The following is a 17,803-nucleotide window of genomic DNA, read 5'->3' on the forward strand; positions in this document are numbered from 1 at the left end:
AGAGGTTACCCCACTAAGTCGTTGATGCTATTGCCTTAGCCTATCACACCCAGGCCATGCCTGCAACCCCTTGCGGGTTCGAGCATACTCTACTAGAAGTGTGGCATCCTCGTGGGCTGGAATTAATATAACAGAGATGTGGTCTGAGTAGCTGAGATGGGGGCTGGGCTCCGCCCAGTACGCACCTAGGATGTTTGTGTAAACAAGATCAAGCACATTCGCCCCTCTCGTTGCAAAGTCCACATACTGATGGAATTTAGGGAGCACTGTCTCGAGATTCACATGGTTAAAATCTCTGGCGACAATAAACAGTCCGTCAGGTTGAGCATTCTGCAGTTTGCTCATAGCCCCATACAGTTCACAGAGCGCTTCCTTAGCGTTAGCGCCAGGGGAATGTAAACTCTGGTTATGATAACAGTAGTGAAATCCCATGGTAAATAAAAGGTCTGCATCTAACAGTCAAAAGCTCCACCAGCGATGAGCAGTAGCTAGAGACTAGCATAGAGTTCTTGCACCATTCCTTGTTGATGTAAACACACAAGCCACCACCGCGAATCTTACCGCACAGAGCTGCATTTCTGTCGGCACGAGGCGAGCCTGTCTAGCTGAATGGCGGGATCTGTAACTCTGTCGCTGATCCACGTCTCCATGAAAACAAAGATGCAGCAGTCTCTAAACTCACGTTGCGTAGCCTGCTTGAGTCGGATGTAGTCCAGTTTATTGTCCAGGGAGCAAACATTTGAGAGCAGGTTAGATGGGAGAGCCGACCGGCTAGGATTTGTTTTTAGCCTAGCATGGACCCCCGTCCTCTTGCTGCGCTTCCGCTTCATTGCACACCGCTTACGAAGTCCTCTCCCCCGGCCACCGGCATCAGGCGACGCCGAGGACTGGAGGCCTGGTCTCCGCAGCAAGCCGAGTTTGCGTAGCACCTCCTACAGGTCATCAAAAAATAGCACCATTTTGGATTCGGAGTGGCCGCTCTGTGCTACCGCTACGCCATCTTGGATCTTTGTGAAAAACGAAGATCCAAGATCCTATATTCAAGTAAAAATGGTGTGGAAACAAAAGTTTAAAGAAAATGGAAGATGTAGAAGATAAATGCATCGAAAATATAAGCTGTATAAGAATTTAATCATTACTGTTTAATACTTTTTAATGGTTTTATTTAGGTGGTTTATTTTTTCTAAGGATTTTAGTTTTTGTATTATTGGTAGAATGAACCCCTTTTATGTAAGCTGATCATGTGTCAGATGTAACTAATTTGGGTCAGTTTCCATGATTTTATTGTGGAGATTTATTTTTTCATATTTATTGTAAAGGCATAAAAATGGCAACCAAAAAAAACAATTTGAAAAATTATAATAATTTCTTGGTCATTTTGTTTTATAAACTAAGGGAATAAGCCAAATCTTCTGTGGTAATCAACAGTATGCTACAGATTCCGTCAATAAGGTTGAGGTTGTATTTTTAGAATGTTAATTTAATTATTGTAGAATGTATACAAAAACAATTAATAATAGGCTACTTAATTATTTTAAATTGTGTGGTCATTATAATTTTTTTACCCATTTGTACTGCTACAAGCTGTGCGGCAAAAGGAAACAAGTTGAGTATAAAAAAAAAACATTGTTAGACTGGAACAACTGGATTACCATGATTCCTCTGAATTATCTGTCTTCTTTTATCATCACATACCATAAATGGGCAACTCATGTCAGTAGCCTTGACTTTATCTTATATATGTGAAAGAATGTTGCTGTGGTGCTGCATATTTTTATGTAGATGCACTGAAAGTGGTTTACAGTGTAGCAGAAACACCATCACATAAATAGCGTACTTACTGGTCTCTGCCTATTAAACTGGGTTTAGGGAAATTTATCTCAAAGTTAATTTGGGAAATATTGAAAGAATGAATGTTTTGGACAGATCAAACTATCTGACTAGTGACAAGTAGAGTGCAACATATCTATTTATTCTAGAGGGGATATTACACTCGTTGGCAACTGACAATAATATATTTAATATAGTAAAAACACTATTTATTAGCAAAGTAGCAAGGATAAAGCAGTTTAATGTCATTAAATAATGAGCATGAATCACAATACATCACAATCTCTTTGAATTGAAAGGGTGGGTTCACCCCTGTCTCTTTGACCTGATGATGAATTGAATACATTCACTATCAATTGTTATAATCAAAAGGTAATCAAAGTGTTCTTACCACGTGTAGGTTCAGGCTATGTGTATAATTATGAATGTTAAAGGTAATTTCTGCATTCTGTCTCTGATGGGTGACTGTGGGAATGTCCACTTTGAAAGTCCTTTATAGAGTAGCATAAACAGCGTCATATGAATAGCTTACTCGTTGTAGTATCTGCATATTATACTTGAAAAGAAGAATTGTAGAAAATAACAAGGCAGAATGACACACTCAATCATGGAAAAAAGATACAATGAAAGTGAAAGGTGACCAGGGCCATTTCTTGACTTATTGGGGCCCTCTGGCTACCGATTGCCAGGGCCACTTGTTGGCCCTAGGGGGCTGCTTATACCGCTTTAAGTTAGAAATGGTCCTGTTAACTAAGGCTTTCGGTCCATAACATTCAGCTTAACATCTTTTTTGTTCACAGACTTAAGAAAATTATACTGTAGGTTTGAAATTAAATCTGGGGTGCATTTCCCAAAAGCATCATTAGCGAACTATGTTCACAAGTTTCATCGTAACAACCATAGATCAACGATTTGGCTTTTTCAAAGACTTCACCATCCAGTCTGAGAGCTTTGAAAGTCTTTAAGTTGTGGTGCTTAAAGTAATTTTTATTGGAAATTCAGTTTGAAACGATCTTCCAGCATGACTGTCACAATTGTTCTCCCTTCAAATTGTCTTCCGAAGGCATTATTTATGACATTTGGAACAAAGGATTTGCTTTATTTTACAACATTTTCCAAAGAGAAATTTCACATATGGCTATATATATATAAAACACAATATGTATGTTAATGGTTTTCACTGATATAAAAATGTATCCGTACTGTACATACAGTATTTGCAACATATCTGCAGTACTTTGAGTATAGTGTCAGAAAAGCGCTAAGTGTAAAATTCATTAATTAAAATTTCCCTTCTGTCACTCACTCGACGTTGTGTCGAATGAAGTGACACAAGGGGTCTTCCTTGGATGCCGAATCATACCTCTGAACCTGAGAAAAGGCCAATGTCAAGTTGGCAGACAGAATTTGCATGCCCCACCCCGGACATACAGGTATAAATGGAAGCGGGGCTGCGAATGCCAGTCAGAATATTTCTTCGGAGCCGAATGGTTGTGCAGCAAGCAGCTGAGTTCATTCATGTTCTATTCACCTCTACCAGCGAGAAGCATTGCTGTTGGATCCGCATGGCGCATTTCCAGCTGGCGTCTCTTTTTCTCTGCACGCTGTGCAGTTCACGCCCCTGTGCGATTCGACAGTGCTTTCTTTCTGGTTAACAGAGTGTCTCCTCCTAAAAGAGTATATTTTCTCTAAAAAAGTCTAAGTTTCAACTCACAAAAAGAGCAATACACAGCAGCGTTGAACGTCCTTCAACGACGGCCACAGACACTGCCTCGTGTGCCTGTGTACCGATCACACTGAGGCGGCGTTCATGGATGGTTCATGTTCTCACTGCGAGAACATGACCATGGCAACATTGCGGTCACGGATCTCCTTGTGAATGCCACTTCAGCCCCCCTACAATCTGAGGGTTGAGTCGGTCTCGTCCCGTGTTTTGTCAGGTCCGAGCCGGAAGAACTCGTTAACTCGCCACAACCGACCGGGTGTTCCACTTGCACCTTGCGCCCTTCACAAAGTTGATCCAAGCTGATTCAAGCTACATACACCTGGCACGCCAGTGCTGATGAGTCTGAAGACGCCCTCTTAGGACTCTTCCTCAGTCTCTAAATCCGCCCCCTACCGGGTGCGCATAGCAGGGTAAGGGCTTAGAGTCTTCTCTCAGCACCCTGGCCTCGGGACGTCCCCCTGCTCCCGACATGCTATCCCCCCCGGGAAAGACTGCCTTCCCCATATGTCCTATGTGAGAGACATAGTGAGAGAGAAGGCCGCGGCTGCTGGGCTTGCTCCCATGCTAGGCATGTAACACCTTTTTCCCCCCTCAGGGGTGCGGCAAACCTAAGGTTTGTATGCAAAAATAAAAGAAAGTGTTGGGGGCGTTGGAGAGGGCTTCGTGCAGTCGGCACAGGCGCCTCTAGCACGCAATAGCCTGCTATGCACCTGTTTCGACAGTCACGTAACACGGTCAGTGCGTGGTGCTTTTCTATGGACCCCTTGTGTCACTTCATTCGACACAACTTCGAGTGAGTGACAGAAGGGGAACATCATGGTTACTGTCGTAACCTCCGTTCCCCGAGGGGGGGCAGACCAATATAGGAAATTACACAAAATGTTTATTAACACAAGTTATGTCAGTTAGATGAAATAATAGAAATACAGTAACCAAATTGTATTTAAAATTTAAAAATGTTCCATGACTTTTGCTCCTGCAGGATTAATTCTGCCTTGATGTGGGTTCAGTGGATCATCATCATCAGTAGCAGCAGCAGAATAATTCAGCGCCAGCATGACCCCTTCCTCCTCCTCAGGAAATTGAACACATTTCCATAACTGCAATGCTGTGATTGGATTTTTTGAGGAGTTTTGGGGAAAGTCAGCATGGTGTTCATAAGCTGTATCAGCAAAGGTGTTACTTCTTTCACAGCCTTGCTGACCTAAGACTTGCTGAGCCACAGCCATCACCAACAATCTTATTTTGCTTGCCTTTGCATTTGGGTGGCATTTCTACAGATTATGTTACCAAATAAGTACTTTTGAAATTGTGGCACAAATATTTTTATCTTGACATTATCAAATAGTTTGATCATGCAAGTGGTTACTTAACTAGGACCGAGACACACGCTGATATTTAACATAACATTTATATTCCTATGTAAATACTCTTAAAGTGCTCTTCATAGATGCAGAAGCAGTATAACAGGTTATCCAGTAACTTTCCTTTTGAAAAAGATTTCAGTGTTAGATATAGCATCACAACAGTCCTTACCACACCTTAATTATGAACATAATGAATGTGCACCATCTTATGCTACAACTAATAGTCAAACCATACTATATCAGAACCGGCAAAAATCTTTACATAAAGGAATAGTTCACCCAAAAATGAAAATATGCTGATAATTTATTCACCATCAGGCCATCCAAGATGTATCTGAGTTTTTTCTTCAACAAAAGAGACTTTAAGATTTTTAGGATTTAATTTCAGGCCTCCTCCTTCAAACAAAGCTAGTGAATGGTCCAAAATGCATATTTACGGTGCATCAAAATAATCCACACAACTCCAGTCGACAAATTAAGTTCTTCTGAACCCAAACGATTGATTATTTTTAGAAACAAAGCAATACTTAAATAATTTTTAACTATAAATGTTTGCTTTCGTACATCTTTGATGCACGCTCATGAAAGAGATGATGTAAGTTTGTTTGTAAGGTCACGTGTCACGTGGAGGAGGAGTCAGGAAGCACGTCATTGTTTACAAGGGAAGGAGAGCTGTACAAAAGTTTAATTGTCTTTGCTGTAGATTTGTATTTGTATAAGTGTAGTTCAAAATGGTCATTTGGCATGTGTGTCCTGGATGCTCCAACCTTCAGAAACCCCAAAGAAAAGGGGGTACATTTTCCCTTTAAGATATTGCCATTCTATGGCAATGTTGTATAAGTATTATCAGTACAAGTCACAGAAACTATTTGCATGAGATATGGTTGTGTGGTGATTCATCACAGATTACATTACAATGAAGAAACCAAAAGATTGGAGGAAATGATAGAGAGTAAGGTTAATGTTTGTGATGTATTGTAAGATAAATTATCTCAGATTTTTTTCAGTGGTTCGTTTAACTAGAAAAAAAATATTGTTCCCTATGAAACTAGCTGCTAGATTACTAGTGTCACCACAATACAGTTTTTCAGGGACAAGGTAAGACTGACAAATCTATTTGTTCTTTCTCTGAATTGTGAAAATGCATATGTTGTAAACTGCTTTTGAAGCATTTTCAAATAAATATAGAAATGTACCATTACACTCAGTTGGTATGCAATGTACTGAATATTTTAATAACTTTGGCTAAAATAGTGATGCATATCCTGAAACTTCTAATGCTTCTAATGCTTGAACCTGTCCCAATATAGTGTGTTAATTATTTAATGAGAAAACACCCTCTACATGCTGTATTTCTTTTATTATGGCTGTCTTTTGTATGCATGACAACAATTGTATTTTGATTGATCATTTATGTTAGAATTTCATTTTTCGCAAACCTGGTGGCACATCATTGTCTCATGAGCTGAAGAAATCTGCTGAATTAGTTTTAACTTCATTCTTGAAAGAGAAACATGGCCAGAGGAGGTACGATAAATTGTAGATTATGTTTTATTTAATTTTTTGCTAGAATTGTTTTTATTACTTTTGTATGGTATTTAAAAGAAGGTTTTAAAGATATTTTATATTTATGTTATGTCACTTGCTTTAAGATACAGTGTATACTGTACATCCTAGTGCACTTTATCACAGTCAAAAGGAGCAAGATTCAGTATGCATGTTGTTTAGCATGCCTTGAATCATGTGAATTATATTTGTAAACCACTAAACAAGGTAATTTAGATATCTTAGAACATCAAATCAGTTTCTCAGATATGTTTAGTTTGTCTGAAAATTATATTTTCAAAAATGTCTTAAATCGTAATCTTCATTTTTCAGATGCACGGACATTATTAAAATACCTGTTGGGATTCCTTCTTATTTACGTAAGATTTAAATAATATAACTTTCATTATTAAGACACACTAATGATGTGCAAACAGAACCAATAAACAATGTCAACTCACATGCTAAACGTTTTTTGCAAAAACATAAAATTTAATTTTTTATTTTTGTTTCCCTTATTGCCAAAAAGACACAAGAAGCCTGTGTTGAAAGCCACTTAAACTTATTTGCATTTGTGTTTTATTCCAGTTTAACTGCAAAAATGGAGAACTGCAGCTTACAACACGTGCAGGTTTGATTCATTCTCTACCCATACACATTATCCCAGTTATAAAGTACTTCAAGGTTATTTAGATTAAAAGATGAATCCTTTCATTTAACAAAATGTTAACAATTATTCAAAATGATATTTGATTTGATTTTTAGAAAGCAATATTTATGCACATTTGCTCTTCCCTCCAGATGAACGTAGATGTACATTTTATTCAACAGACACTGACTAATTATCTGATTGAAATTTAGATCAAACCCACAAATAGTATCATCACTGATCAGATATGTAGACTTCTGATGTTTTTATTGTGTAATCAACATTGAAACCGGCATTGAGACTATGGCAAAATAGTGCATCAAGAACAAACAATCTTATTTTGCTTGCCTTGGCTTATGGGTGGCATTTCTACAGATCATGTTACCAAAGAACTACTTTTGAAATAGTGCCACAAATATTCTTACCTTGACATTATCAAACAGTTTGATTATACAAGGGGTTGCTAAACAGGGACTGAGATACACACTGATATTTAACATACATTTGCAAATAGTTTGCAAGGAACAATATAACATAAATGTGAAAACCCATCTGAAGCCTGGACTTTATCTTGTGAAAGAATGTTCATGTACTGCTAACATATTTCTATGTAAATGCTCTTAAAGTGCTCTTCATAGATGCAGAAGCAGTATAACAGGTTATAAAGTAACTTTGCTTTTGAAAAAGCTTTTAGTGTTAGATATAGCATCACAGCAGACCTTAATTATGAACATAATGAATGTGCACTACCTTAGTTAGCATTGGATCTCATGGTACAACAAATAGTGAAACCGTACTATGTCAAAACCGGCAAAAAAAAATTAATTAAAGACAAAGAATTACATATCAGTCAGCCAAACAAATAGAGCCTCACATTTACACTGATATTCTGTATTATTAAAAACAGAATGACAAATATACAAAGAGTCAAGTCAAGTCATTTTTATTTGTATAGCACTTTTAATAACACACATCATTTCAAAGCAGCTTTACAGGAAATCATGCATTAAAAAAAAAATAAAATGTCTTGGTTACTGTCGTAACCTCTGTTCTCTGATGGAGGGAATGAGATGTTGTGTTGATGTAGTTAGGGGTCGCTCTTGGGAGCCCCAAACACCTCAGATCTTTGAGAAAAGGCCAATGAGAATTGATGAGTGGAATTTGCATGCCACTCTTCTGGGTCGCTCTTGGGAGCCCCAAACACATCTCCCGGACATACTCTTACTCTTTTTATACCAGTATGTCCGGGGGATGTGTTTGGGGCTCCCAAGAGCGACCCCTAGTGTCACTACATCGACACAACGTCGAGTGAGTGACATATAGGGAACTGTATCTTTAAAGTCTTGATAATTGGTTAGTTTCATTAAATATGATTATAAATTGTGTATAAAAATAAATAATTAAATAATAATTGTATTTAGAACCCCTGTGAGCATGTTGAAGGTGACTGTGGCAAGGAACACAAAACTCCATAAGATGTTGATTAATGGAGAAAAATAGCCTTAGGAGAAACCAGGCTCACTGTTTGGGCCAGTTTCCCTATGGCTAAATAACATGAATAAAATGCCAATATTAGTTATTTGTGTGCAGTGCAATTCATCATTTAAAATTTGTAAATTAAGTAGGTCCAATGTTTAAAAAAAAATATTTATGAATTTTAAGATTAATGACTAATGTCTTTTAAATCCATCCTGGATTAATTTCAGAAGTTCACATGGATGCATTGTCCTTTGTTAGTTGGCTGATGAAAGCTTTTGTTGGCAATTCAAGTCTATGTATTCCATTTCAAGTTTGTAGTCTATCAATAGAAAAAGGTGATGTAGGCAGAGATCAATGAGGTGCATCACAGTTCAACCTGCAGGTAATTTCGGTGAGGTTGGGAGTCCATCCTAATTCCAAGGTTCAGGCAGTGGCATATGAAGTATCTTACAGATCGATGTTTTACAGTTGGAGTTGGCATCAGTTGATCCTCTGAAGTCAAACGACTGAAGTGATACTAGGCAAGGCAAGGCAAGGCAAGTTTATTTATATAGCACATTTCATACACAATGGTAATTCAAAGTGCTTTACATAGAAGAGATTAAAATAAAGAATAAAAAATAAGAATAATTGAAACAGTTTAGAATATAAAATAAAATAAAATCCAGTACAAACAGTCGGACACACAGTGGCACAGTGCTCATTCAGTAAATGCACAGCTAAACAGATGTGTTTTGAGTCTGGATTTGAATGTGACTACTGTAGGAGCACATCTGATCTCTTCTGGAAGCTGGTTCCAGCTGTGGCTGGCACTAGTTTGTCGTCATCATTCAGCGACATGTAGCAGTGGTGTCCGTAACAACCTATATGGTAACAAACTCCACTTATGCACCTGGTGGCTAACGCTCTTAAGAGTAGATATGTTTTACAAATCTGTTCTTTACTGTTCAAACAGGAAGAACTGGGCGAACATCTCTCATCTCATAAACTGGAGTGCTACGAAGTGGCTAATCCAGACAGATACAGTGTTGAGTTTTGACTAATTTGCAACTCTATAGCAGACAGCAGAGGCAGGGGAACCATAATTTCGAATAAGAGAGGTTATTAACAAAGTGGCCAATGCTTTGGATATCCCTGTATCTGATAAACTTAGCGATCCCCTCTTGAGATTTGAAGAGGACAAGGAGGCTTGCCCTACCCTGTTAGGGTACCCCTCCTCACAGACTTTGAGGCTGTGGTACAAAAGCAGTTTGCCGCTCCCACAACCTTTCACCAGTGGTCTGGTTCCAGCAGAAGGCTGACCAATATGTTGGGGGCAAGAAAAATTGTTGTGGGCCATTGCCCTGAGCACATCAACAATTGGTGGCCTTTGTGTCCCCCTCATCAAAATCAGTTCTGGGTGGTGCAGGCTGTCCCAGCAAGAATTGCAGAGTCATGGATGTTTGCTATCAAAAATACATAAAGCCAAGGCTGTTCAGACAAAAAGTTGGCAAACACAGGTGCCATTCTCTGATTATGCCTGCGTGAACTGTGCCAGAAGGCTCATGAGGACCAGGAGGCACTTAGTTTGCTGGATGATCTTAGAGAAGTTTCCTCCTTGCTTCCAACTATAATGAAGGAGCAAGGAGAGGCAGCAGGAAAGGCCATGGCATCCCTCTGGGTGGTGAGACATCACTTGTGGCAGGATGACCGTCTCTCTAGGCAGCCGGTTGAGCCTTCTGCTATGTTTGGGCCAGCTGTACACCATTTAGTACAGCAGGCCCAGGAGGCCCATCGGTATGCTGGTGAACTCTCAGGCATGCTTGGTCTGTGTAGAGGTAGCTATAGACCAAGACAGACTCTGCCTCAGGTTTTCCCAGGCCAGTTCCAGTGGGGTTCCGGAAACCTTATAACCCAGCTTGAGTCAGCCCGCAGGCATAAGGCTTAGTGGCAGGGTAAGAAGAATGGCAGGTAGGAGCCAAGGGCTCTTGCTCCCACTGTCTTGCTCCTGATGGTGCATGGGATTCAGGCTGCCTTCGCTCCACCTCAACATGTGTTGCAGCATGGACAGCGCTGAGACCAAACCTCAGGGTCCTTTCTACTATGACTTAGGGGTACTGGTTGCTGTTCTTTTGTGTACATCCTCTAACAACGGTTCCTCCACAGTCTACAGCAATAAATCCACAGCACAAGAAAATACTGAGGGCAGAGCTAATTTCACTCCTCGAAAAAGGGGCCATCAGAGAGATGGAGAAGGGTGACCAGCAGGCCAGATTCTTCTCTCACTACTTTATTCCCAAACTAGATGGTGGCCTACACCCAATATTGGACCTCAGGGGGTTAAACAAATAACTTCAGCCTCTGAAATGCAAGATGCTGTCAGTTCCAAGGTTACGGCGGGTGACTAGTTTACCACCATCCACCTAAAAGATGCCTATTTCCAGATACCTATATGGCAAGCCAAATGGTGATTTCTGAAGTTGGTTTTCAAGGGCAGGAAATTCAGAGTCCTCCCCTTTGGTATTGCCCTGGCTCCTCGGACATTCACAAGATGCATGGATGCATCTTGTGTCTGTGCTACTGGAGCATATCCAACATTTGGGTCTACATTTGAATATGAAAAAGAGCGGGTTGGAGCCTTCCCAAGTCACTAAATTTCTGGGCTTTATTCTAGATTCCAGGAAGGCTATGGTGATTTTGACATCAGTGAGATAGCAGGCAATCAAGCCATGCCTCTCTCACTTTCGAGTGGGGTCGAGAGTCAGCTGGGGGTTGTGTCTCTTCCTTATAGGTCTCAGGGCAGCCGCAGTGCAGGTTGTGCCACTAGCCCTTTTAGACATGTGACCAGTTCAGCGATGTCTCCTCTGTCTAGGGTTACATCCTCAGGCAGCTCTGTCAACTCAGGTGCTATTCACACTGAGACTTTGGATCATACTTTGTTGATGGGGAGAACCTTGCAAGAGGCAAGAGGCAGTGTGCTGGGCCCAGTATGCCTTCAACAATTGGTGTCAACACATGCTTCTCTGACCGGCTGGGGAGCAGTCCATGCAGGCTGGGGCATCAAAGGATGTTGGACAAGCCGATGGGCAGGTCAGCACATCAATGTGTTGAGTTGAGTTGAAAGCAGACAATCTTGCACTTCAACACTTCCTGTCACGGCTTCAGGGTTATCATGTGTTGGAAAAATGGACAGCACAGTATCCGCAGCTTATATCAACAGACATGGAGGCCTTTGTTCTATTTTTTTATGTCAGCTAGCAAACAAACTATTTACATTGGCTCAAGTGCAGTTCCTGTCCCTAAGGCAGAGATCTGGCACGGTTCAAGCCAGCAGTGGCAGATCTGTTTGCCTCCAGGGAGTCAACGCACTGTCCACTAGTCTTCTCCATAAAGAGGAACAACCCCCCTCTCGGGAAAGATGCCTTGCCACACCAGTGGCCTCGGGGACAGCTATATGCTTTCCCCCATTCAGCCTTCTTCAAGCTCTTCTTCAGAGAATGAATGTGGAAAAGGAGAGACTAATCTTGGTGGCCCCAAATTGGCCCCACATGGTCTGGTTCTCAGACATTCCGCTCTATTACAAAGGACACCCTGGGAACTCCCAGTCAGGAGGTACCTACTGTCTCAGCCACAAGGCCTGCTGTTTCATCCCTTGCCTTATGGCCTCAATCTATGGGCCTGGACCTTGAAAGTGCCGGGTTCACAGCTAAGGGAAGACCTGAATGGGTAGTTAAGACTCTGGAGGATGCGCAAGCACCTTTAACAAGAGCAGCATATTCTTTTAGATGGAGGGTTTTTCAGACCTGGTGTAAAACACATAAGATGAATGCCCTCATATCTATAGCTGTGGTATACTGTAATTTTTGCAGGAGCAATTGGATATAGGAAAATCTCCCAACACCCTCACAGGCATGGTGGCTGCAATTAAAGCTATTCAATTGGGGTCCATAGGCTGTCGGAGCACTGTTGTGGCCTGATTTCGCAATTCCTCAAGGGTGTGGAGTGATGACAAAGGAGAGACTAAAGGCTTTAGTGTTTGCAAAGGCAAACTTGCGTTAATATCGATACCTCCCAGCTGACAAACCAGGTTTTCTTTTAAATATATCTGGGCTATGTTTAATGGTCTAAGCTCATCCCTTGGAGCCGCATTAATATGTTGCCATTCCTTAAACAATTTGAAACTATTGACGACGGCTATGTCTATGAAGTGGAAAAAAACAGTCTTCCACCACTTCTGGGTTTTTTGTAGGACGTCGTAAGATTGTATCATTTGGTCTGACCTATCAACACCGGCCATTTTTTTGTTATAATCGCTGATTACAGTGAGCTGGAGGGCTACTTCTTTTGCCCAGTCGCCATAATTTTTTACAAATCTAATAATTTCGGTTGAGCCATTCGCATTGTGGAAATTGGAGAGGCATGTTACTGCTTGTGTGTCCTTCCACTGAATTACAAGTATATTCCCCTCAATACTACACCACCTCATATCCCCAAGGGCTGTCTTGCATTCCCATCTTTTGATGTCTTTAAATTCTGCAGGAAACTGTTTATGACTCACCATGCATGTCCCACAGGCATTAGTTCCCATTTCTAACCATAAGAGCTGGGGATGTGTAAAAGTTGTCAAACCAAACTGCTACAGTAATGAACTACTTTGGTGGTCAAGTCATTGACACGCCCATCATGACTACCAGTGTAAACATTAAAGTCGAGAGTATACCCCAAGTCTGATTTTGCAATTACCCATAATTTAAAACCCCACCGAATAGGCTTGCCCTTCATGTATTGTTTAAATCCTGACCGAGATTTAGACTTGACCATACGTTCATTTATGGCAAGATTTTGGTTAGGCTGAAAGAGCTGCTAGCATTTTTGTTTGAGGTGGTCCGAAAGATAATGCATCTTCCTAAGGCAATCCTGATTATCCTCTGTGGTAGTTTCTACAACATGTAGAGCTGCTAAAAGAGCCTTGTAGCGGTCACGTGACATAAATCCCCTCGCCCTCGAGACCTGAAGTGACTTGGTTCCCCAATGACAATGGGAATCAGGGAGAATTGAAAACCCCATGTAAATGAGCAACCCAAGATATTTGTTGGTAGCTGTTTCTCCTTGGTAGCTAGAAAATGACGGACGTTACCTAAGTCAATGCCGAATGGACGGCTAGGCTTAAATGGGAGAGGTTTTGGTGCCTGTGAATCGATGTCAGAGTACGAGGGATAAGAAACAGAGTCAGGGAAGCGTTTATGCTTTCTAGCTGAATTGGGACCTGTGTGAGAATGGCTAGCCATACCCAAAATAATAAGATTAACAGTGTTTGTGTTACTGTGAGAATCCGTCATATGAGAAATATAAACAAAAATACCCAGACCATCAACTGGGTATACATACACATTCATGCATACCCAGTTGATGGTCTTGGCTGGGGATCAGGTTCCATCTCATCCTCCATATCCTCATGGTCTGGATGTTCCTGCAGTAGTTCCTGGTCCAGCAGATCCTGTTTGCTCATGCCCTCATGAGCCTTGTCCTCCTCTGCTATGAACCTAAGCTCATCAGAAGTCAGCTGCCTCCTCCTCTTGAAGGTGCTGAGCAGGGAGCCATAGTCACTATCCATCTCTACAACAGAAAAAAGTAAAAAAATTGGTAGCCAGCAGTGTGTTCTTCATAAATCCATACACTGAATAGTCACCAAAGGCTTGCAGACTAACCAGAATGTCCAACTACAGACAGCCCTCTCACACTTTCCTTGTGAACAGGAAGCTACACATAATCGCTGCAGTCGCTGCAATGTGTGGAGTTCTTAATTCGGATATGTTTAAAACAGAGAGTGAAAGGTTTTTGCAGGCAATTCTGAATAAATCAAAGTCAAAGAAATCTACTAAACAAAAGGTATTTCTATGTAGAATGGGTGATTCTTACTAAACCTGTCAAAGATATGTCATATTTAACTCCAAATAAATACATACATTATATATATATATATATATATATATATATATATATATATATATATATATATATATATTGGATATAGAAAATAAAGCCTACTTTTAGGACAATTATTACCATTATTTTCTGGACACTGTAGCACATTTTACCCCCAAATTCTCAGTAGCATAACTTGGCAGCTGAAAGTTTATTTATTTACTTTCTTTATTTATTTTATACTGTGTGGTGGATGGGTAAGGCTATCTGCTACATTATAGAAAGATATCTACCATTTTTTATTACATGGGGAAATCAACAAGCTAGATAATTTATCTAACTAGCCGGCCAGTTAAAAAAAAAAAAATAATAAAGTCTGAACAGCGTTTGCTCTCTGCCTCACATTACTTCAGGTGGATTTTTCACAAGCGAAAATTATTGATATTTAGTTAAAAATGTGTTATTTTTTGCACACTGCTGATGTTTAGCTGTGAAAAACAATGTCATAAAATATCATATCCAGTGACCCTCACTATTATTGATTCTAGAAGTGTAAAAGAAAAAAAAAAACAATAATCAAACCTGAAAGACAATAGTTTAAAAAAACTATTCTTAACAGTTAATCTCTTTGAAACAACAAAAATATGAAGCACATACATTGTGCATCTCTCACTTCCTTCATCACAAAGTTTATTTAGCAAGTTTCACATAAACTGCCAAACTGTTGTTAACAAACTGCTATTAAAACTAGCGTTACTCCTACAAATGAATGCTTCGTAACTAAAACGTTTTGACTTTCAATAGACAATATTGACAAAACATGTGAAATAAATTGTCTTACCTTGAAATATCGCCTCAGTTTTCAATTTGAAGCAATAAATCCAACACTGGAGGTAATCACCCGTGACAAACTCTCAGGCTCCGCTCAGGCAAATGGAGGATGACGCTGATGACGATACATTTACTAATCAAGATATTGAGACAGGAACCATGGGAATAATTGTTCCCAAATTTGAACCCTCCTTACTATTCAAAAAAAATAAAAACTCCTCTGTCAACTTGGCAGTACACTTTTTTATAAAAAAAAAATTGCTTGCAGTGTTCCCCTTGTTGCTTTGGATCTTAAATGTAAATGTGGTTAATCTTGTGGTTACTCTTGTATACCATGGAATTTGTAGTAAAATCAAAATAACCACAAATGTATGTTTATATTAACATAGTTTATGTTTTCCTATATTAGTACTAAGGTTCTATTACAAATATCAAGGATGAAATATGGTTATTTTTATAAAACCATGATACGTTTATTGCGAAGGACTGCAAAACTATTGCGAGGGCACACAAAACATATTTTGAGGGAACACAAACATATTGCGAGGGCATGCATGACATCTCCCCTGTATAGATTAGTATGCACAGAAAAGCGCAGGTACGGCCTAAATGGGGCCCTTCTGTTTTTAAGCTAACACTGATGCATGTTGCTATTGTAGCATAATAAGGCAGATTTCTTTCTGTTAAAAAGGTCTTCATCGAGCTACAAATCCATTCTGGTAATAATGTTGGAAATGTCAGTAGGGCTGGGCTCAGGGAATGAAGTATGGAGGCATTCATCCAAGAAAGGTTCACAGCCACTGCTGTAGAGAAAGAGAAAAGGAAACATTCAGTAATTATGACTATGCCTTTAACCTGCAACCAAGGTCCTAAATTGACATACGTCAAGTGCCAACATTTTTGGCCAGTGAATTTCACAATGTCACAAACCATTCTGATGGTTGCATTAAATTTGACATTAAAAACATTTTAAGTTAATGCTTTTTATCAATTTTATTTAATGGTATAAAGGCAAAATACATTAAATCAGACTGAACATTTGAATTCTGTCAACTGTAATATTTTTATTTGATCAATTATTTTAATTCAGTTAACAACGAGTGTCTCAACTCATCGTTGGTGTGTGGGCCAAACGCTGACTGTTACAATAACAGTGGAAACTACACATGCTCTTGTTGGATTGGTTATAATGTGACAAATATGAATGAAACAATTAGTAGCAGTAACCCATGCACTGGTAAGCTTTGGATTCCTTGATTTTTTTACTGTTTAAAGAGACTGTTAATTGGACCATTAATGCCAAACATTTGCTGTTACCATAAAGGAAGCTACTCATGCTTAAAAAAATATTTAATCTTTAGGTTGTTGCAAAGTGTGTTAAATAATTTCTGTTCATACATTTTATTTAATATTTCTTTCTTTTTTCCAAGATGTGGATGAATGCCAGGTCAGTTCATCTTTATGTGGTCCAAATTCAATCTGCAGAAATATAATGGGAGGTTTCAGTTGCTCATGTTTGGATGGATTCACTGCAACAAACACAAATCTCACTATCAGCAACAATAACACATGTAGAGGTACAGAAACTGTTGTATTCTCAAATCTGATTTGTTCATTCATGCCAATCAATTTGATTGATCTTGCTTTAGAAACAACACTGCATAAGATATTTAGGTTTTTCAGAGAATGTATTTTTAACATTTCTGTTATGTCTTGCTGTACTGGCAGTTTTTATAGTCAAAACAAATGAAAAGAAAATCTGTCAGTGATGAAGTAATCCAAAGTATTTAGAATAAGTTACTGTGTTACAAATGACATTTTAGAGCATGTATTCTGTAATCTGTAGTGGAATACATTTCAAAAGTAACCCTCCCAACCCTGGCAATATGACAAAATGTCCTTAGATTTGAATGCTGATCAACAAAGAATTCAGTTTTCAGGATTCAGGCAGGGAGGTGTCCCCTTCAGGAAAACACATTTGTCTTTCATAGAAAGCAATTTTTAGCCAAATCTCCACTTTGATGACAAGTTTCAATGGGAAAAATTAGATATTCAATACATTAACATCTTTTATTACTTCAAAGAAAATACAAATGTTTAAGTTTGCAAGGCATAAAAAATAGGGCCGATGATTTTTTTCCAGCCCTAATTCTGCTTTGTTTTCCCAAATTCTGTTTTCCATTCAATTTTTTCTGAATTCAATGTTTAAAATATACAGAAGAATGTAATCAAAAATATGACTAATCAAATGAATTCATAAGGAGTTCATGGTCAGTTGGCCATACTTACAGTTGAACAATGTTAATAAATATATACTTAGGCATATATAGTTCTCACTTATATTAGGTTAAAATGCTCAGCTAGTCATTAATTAGTAAGTGCTTTATTATGACATTTATTAAGCATTCATTGATTTAATAGTAAGTGTTCCTAAAACATTAATATGCACATACAGTTGTCACGATTGAGGGT

General features: G+C 39.2%; 1 protein-coding gene across 24 annotated transcripts in view; it reads left to right on the forward strand.

The window, feature by feature from the left end:
* The first annotated feature begins 5,949 nt into the window (after window positions 1-5,949).
* The window catches only part of LOC127622028 (adhesion G protein-coupled receptor F5-like), a 73,761-nt gene continuing 61,907 nt past the window's right edge, over window positions 5,950-17,803 (forward strand). For 16 of the 24 annotated variants that reach the window (XM_052095893.1, XM_052095894.1, XM_052095895.1 and 13 more), the window contains exons 1-6: window positions 5,950-6,021; window positions 6,344-6,450; window positions 6,802-6,848; window positions 7,057-7,099; window positions 16,422-16,568; window positions 16,762-16,908. In XM_052095893.1, coding sequence (XP_051951853.1) covers window positions 6,438-6,450; window positions 6,802-6,848; window positions 7,057-7,099; window positions 16,422-16,568; window positions 16,762-16,908 — 397 coding nt within the window. In that variant the 5' untranslated portion in view covers window positions 5,950-6,021; window positions 6,344-6,437. The remainder of the gene's footprint in view (window positions 6,022-6,343; window positions 6,451-6,801; window positions 6,849-7,056; window positions 7,100-16,421; window positions 16,569-16,761; window positions 16,909-17,803) is intronic. The other 8 variants (XM_052095902.1, XM_052095915.1, XM_052095908.1 and 5 more) reach the window with 2 other exon arrangements.

This window comes from Xyrauchen texanus, chromosome 28 (genome assembly GCF_025860055.1).
Source record: "Xyrauchen texanus isolate HMW12.3.18 chromosome 28, RBS_HiC_50CHRs, whole genome shotgun sequence".
Taxonomy (NCBI): domain Eukaryota; kingdom Metazoa; phylum Chordata; class Actinopteri; order Cypriniformes; family Catostomidae; genus Xyrauchen; species Xyrauchen texanus.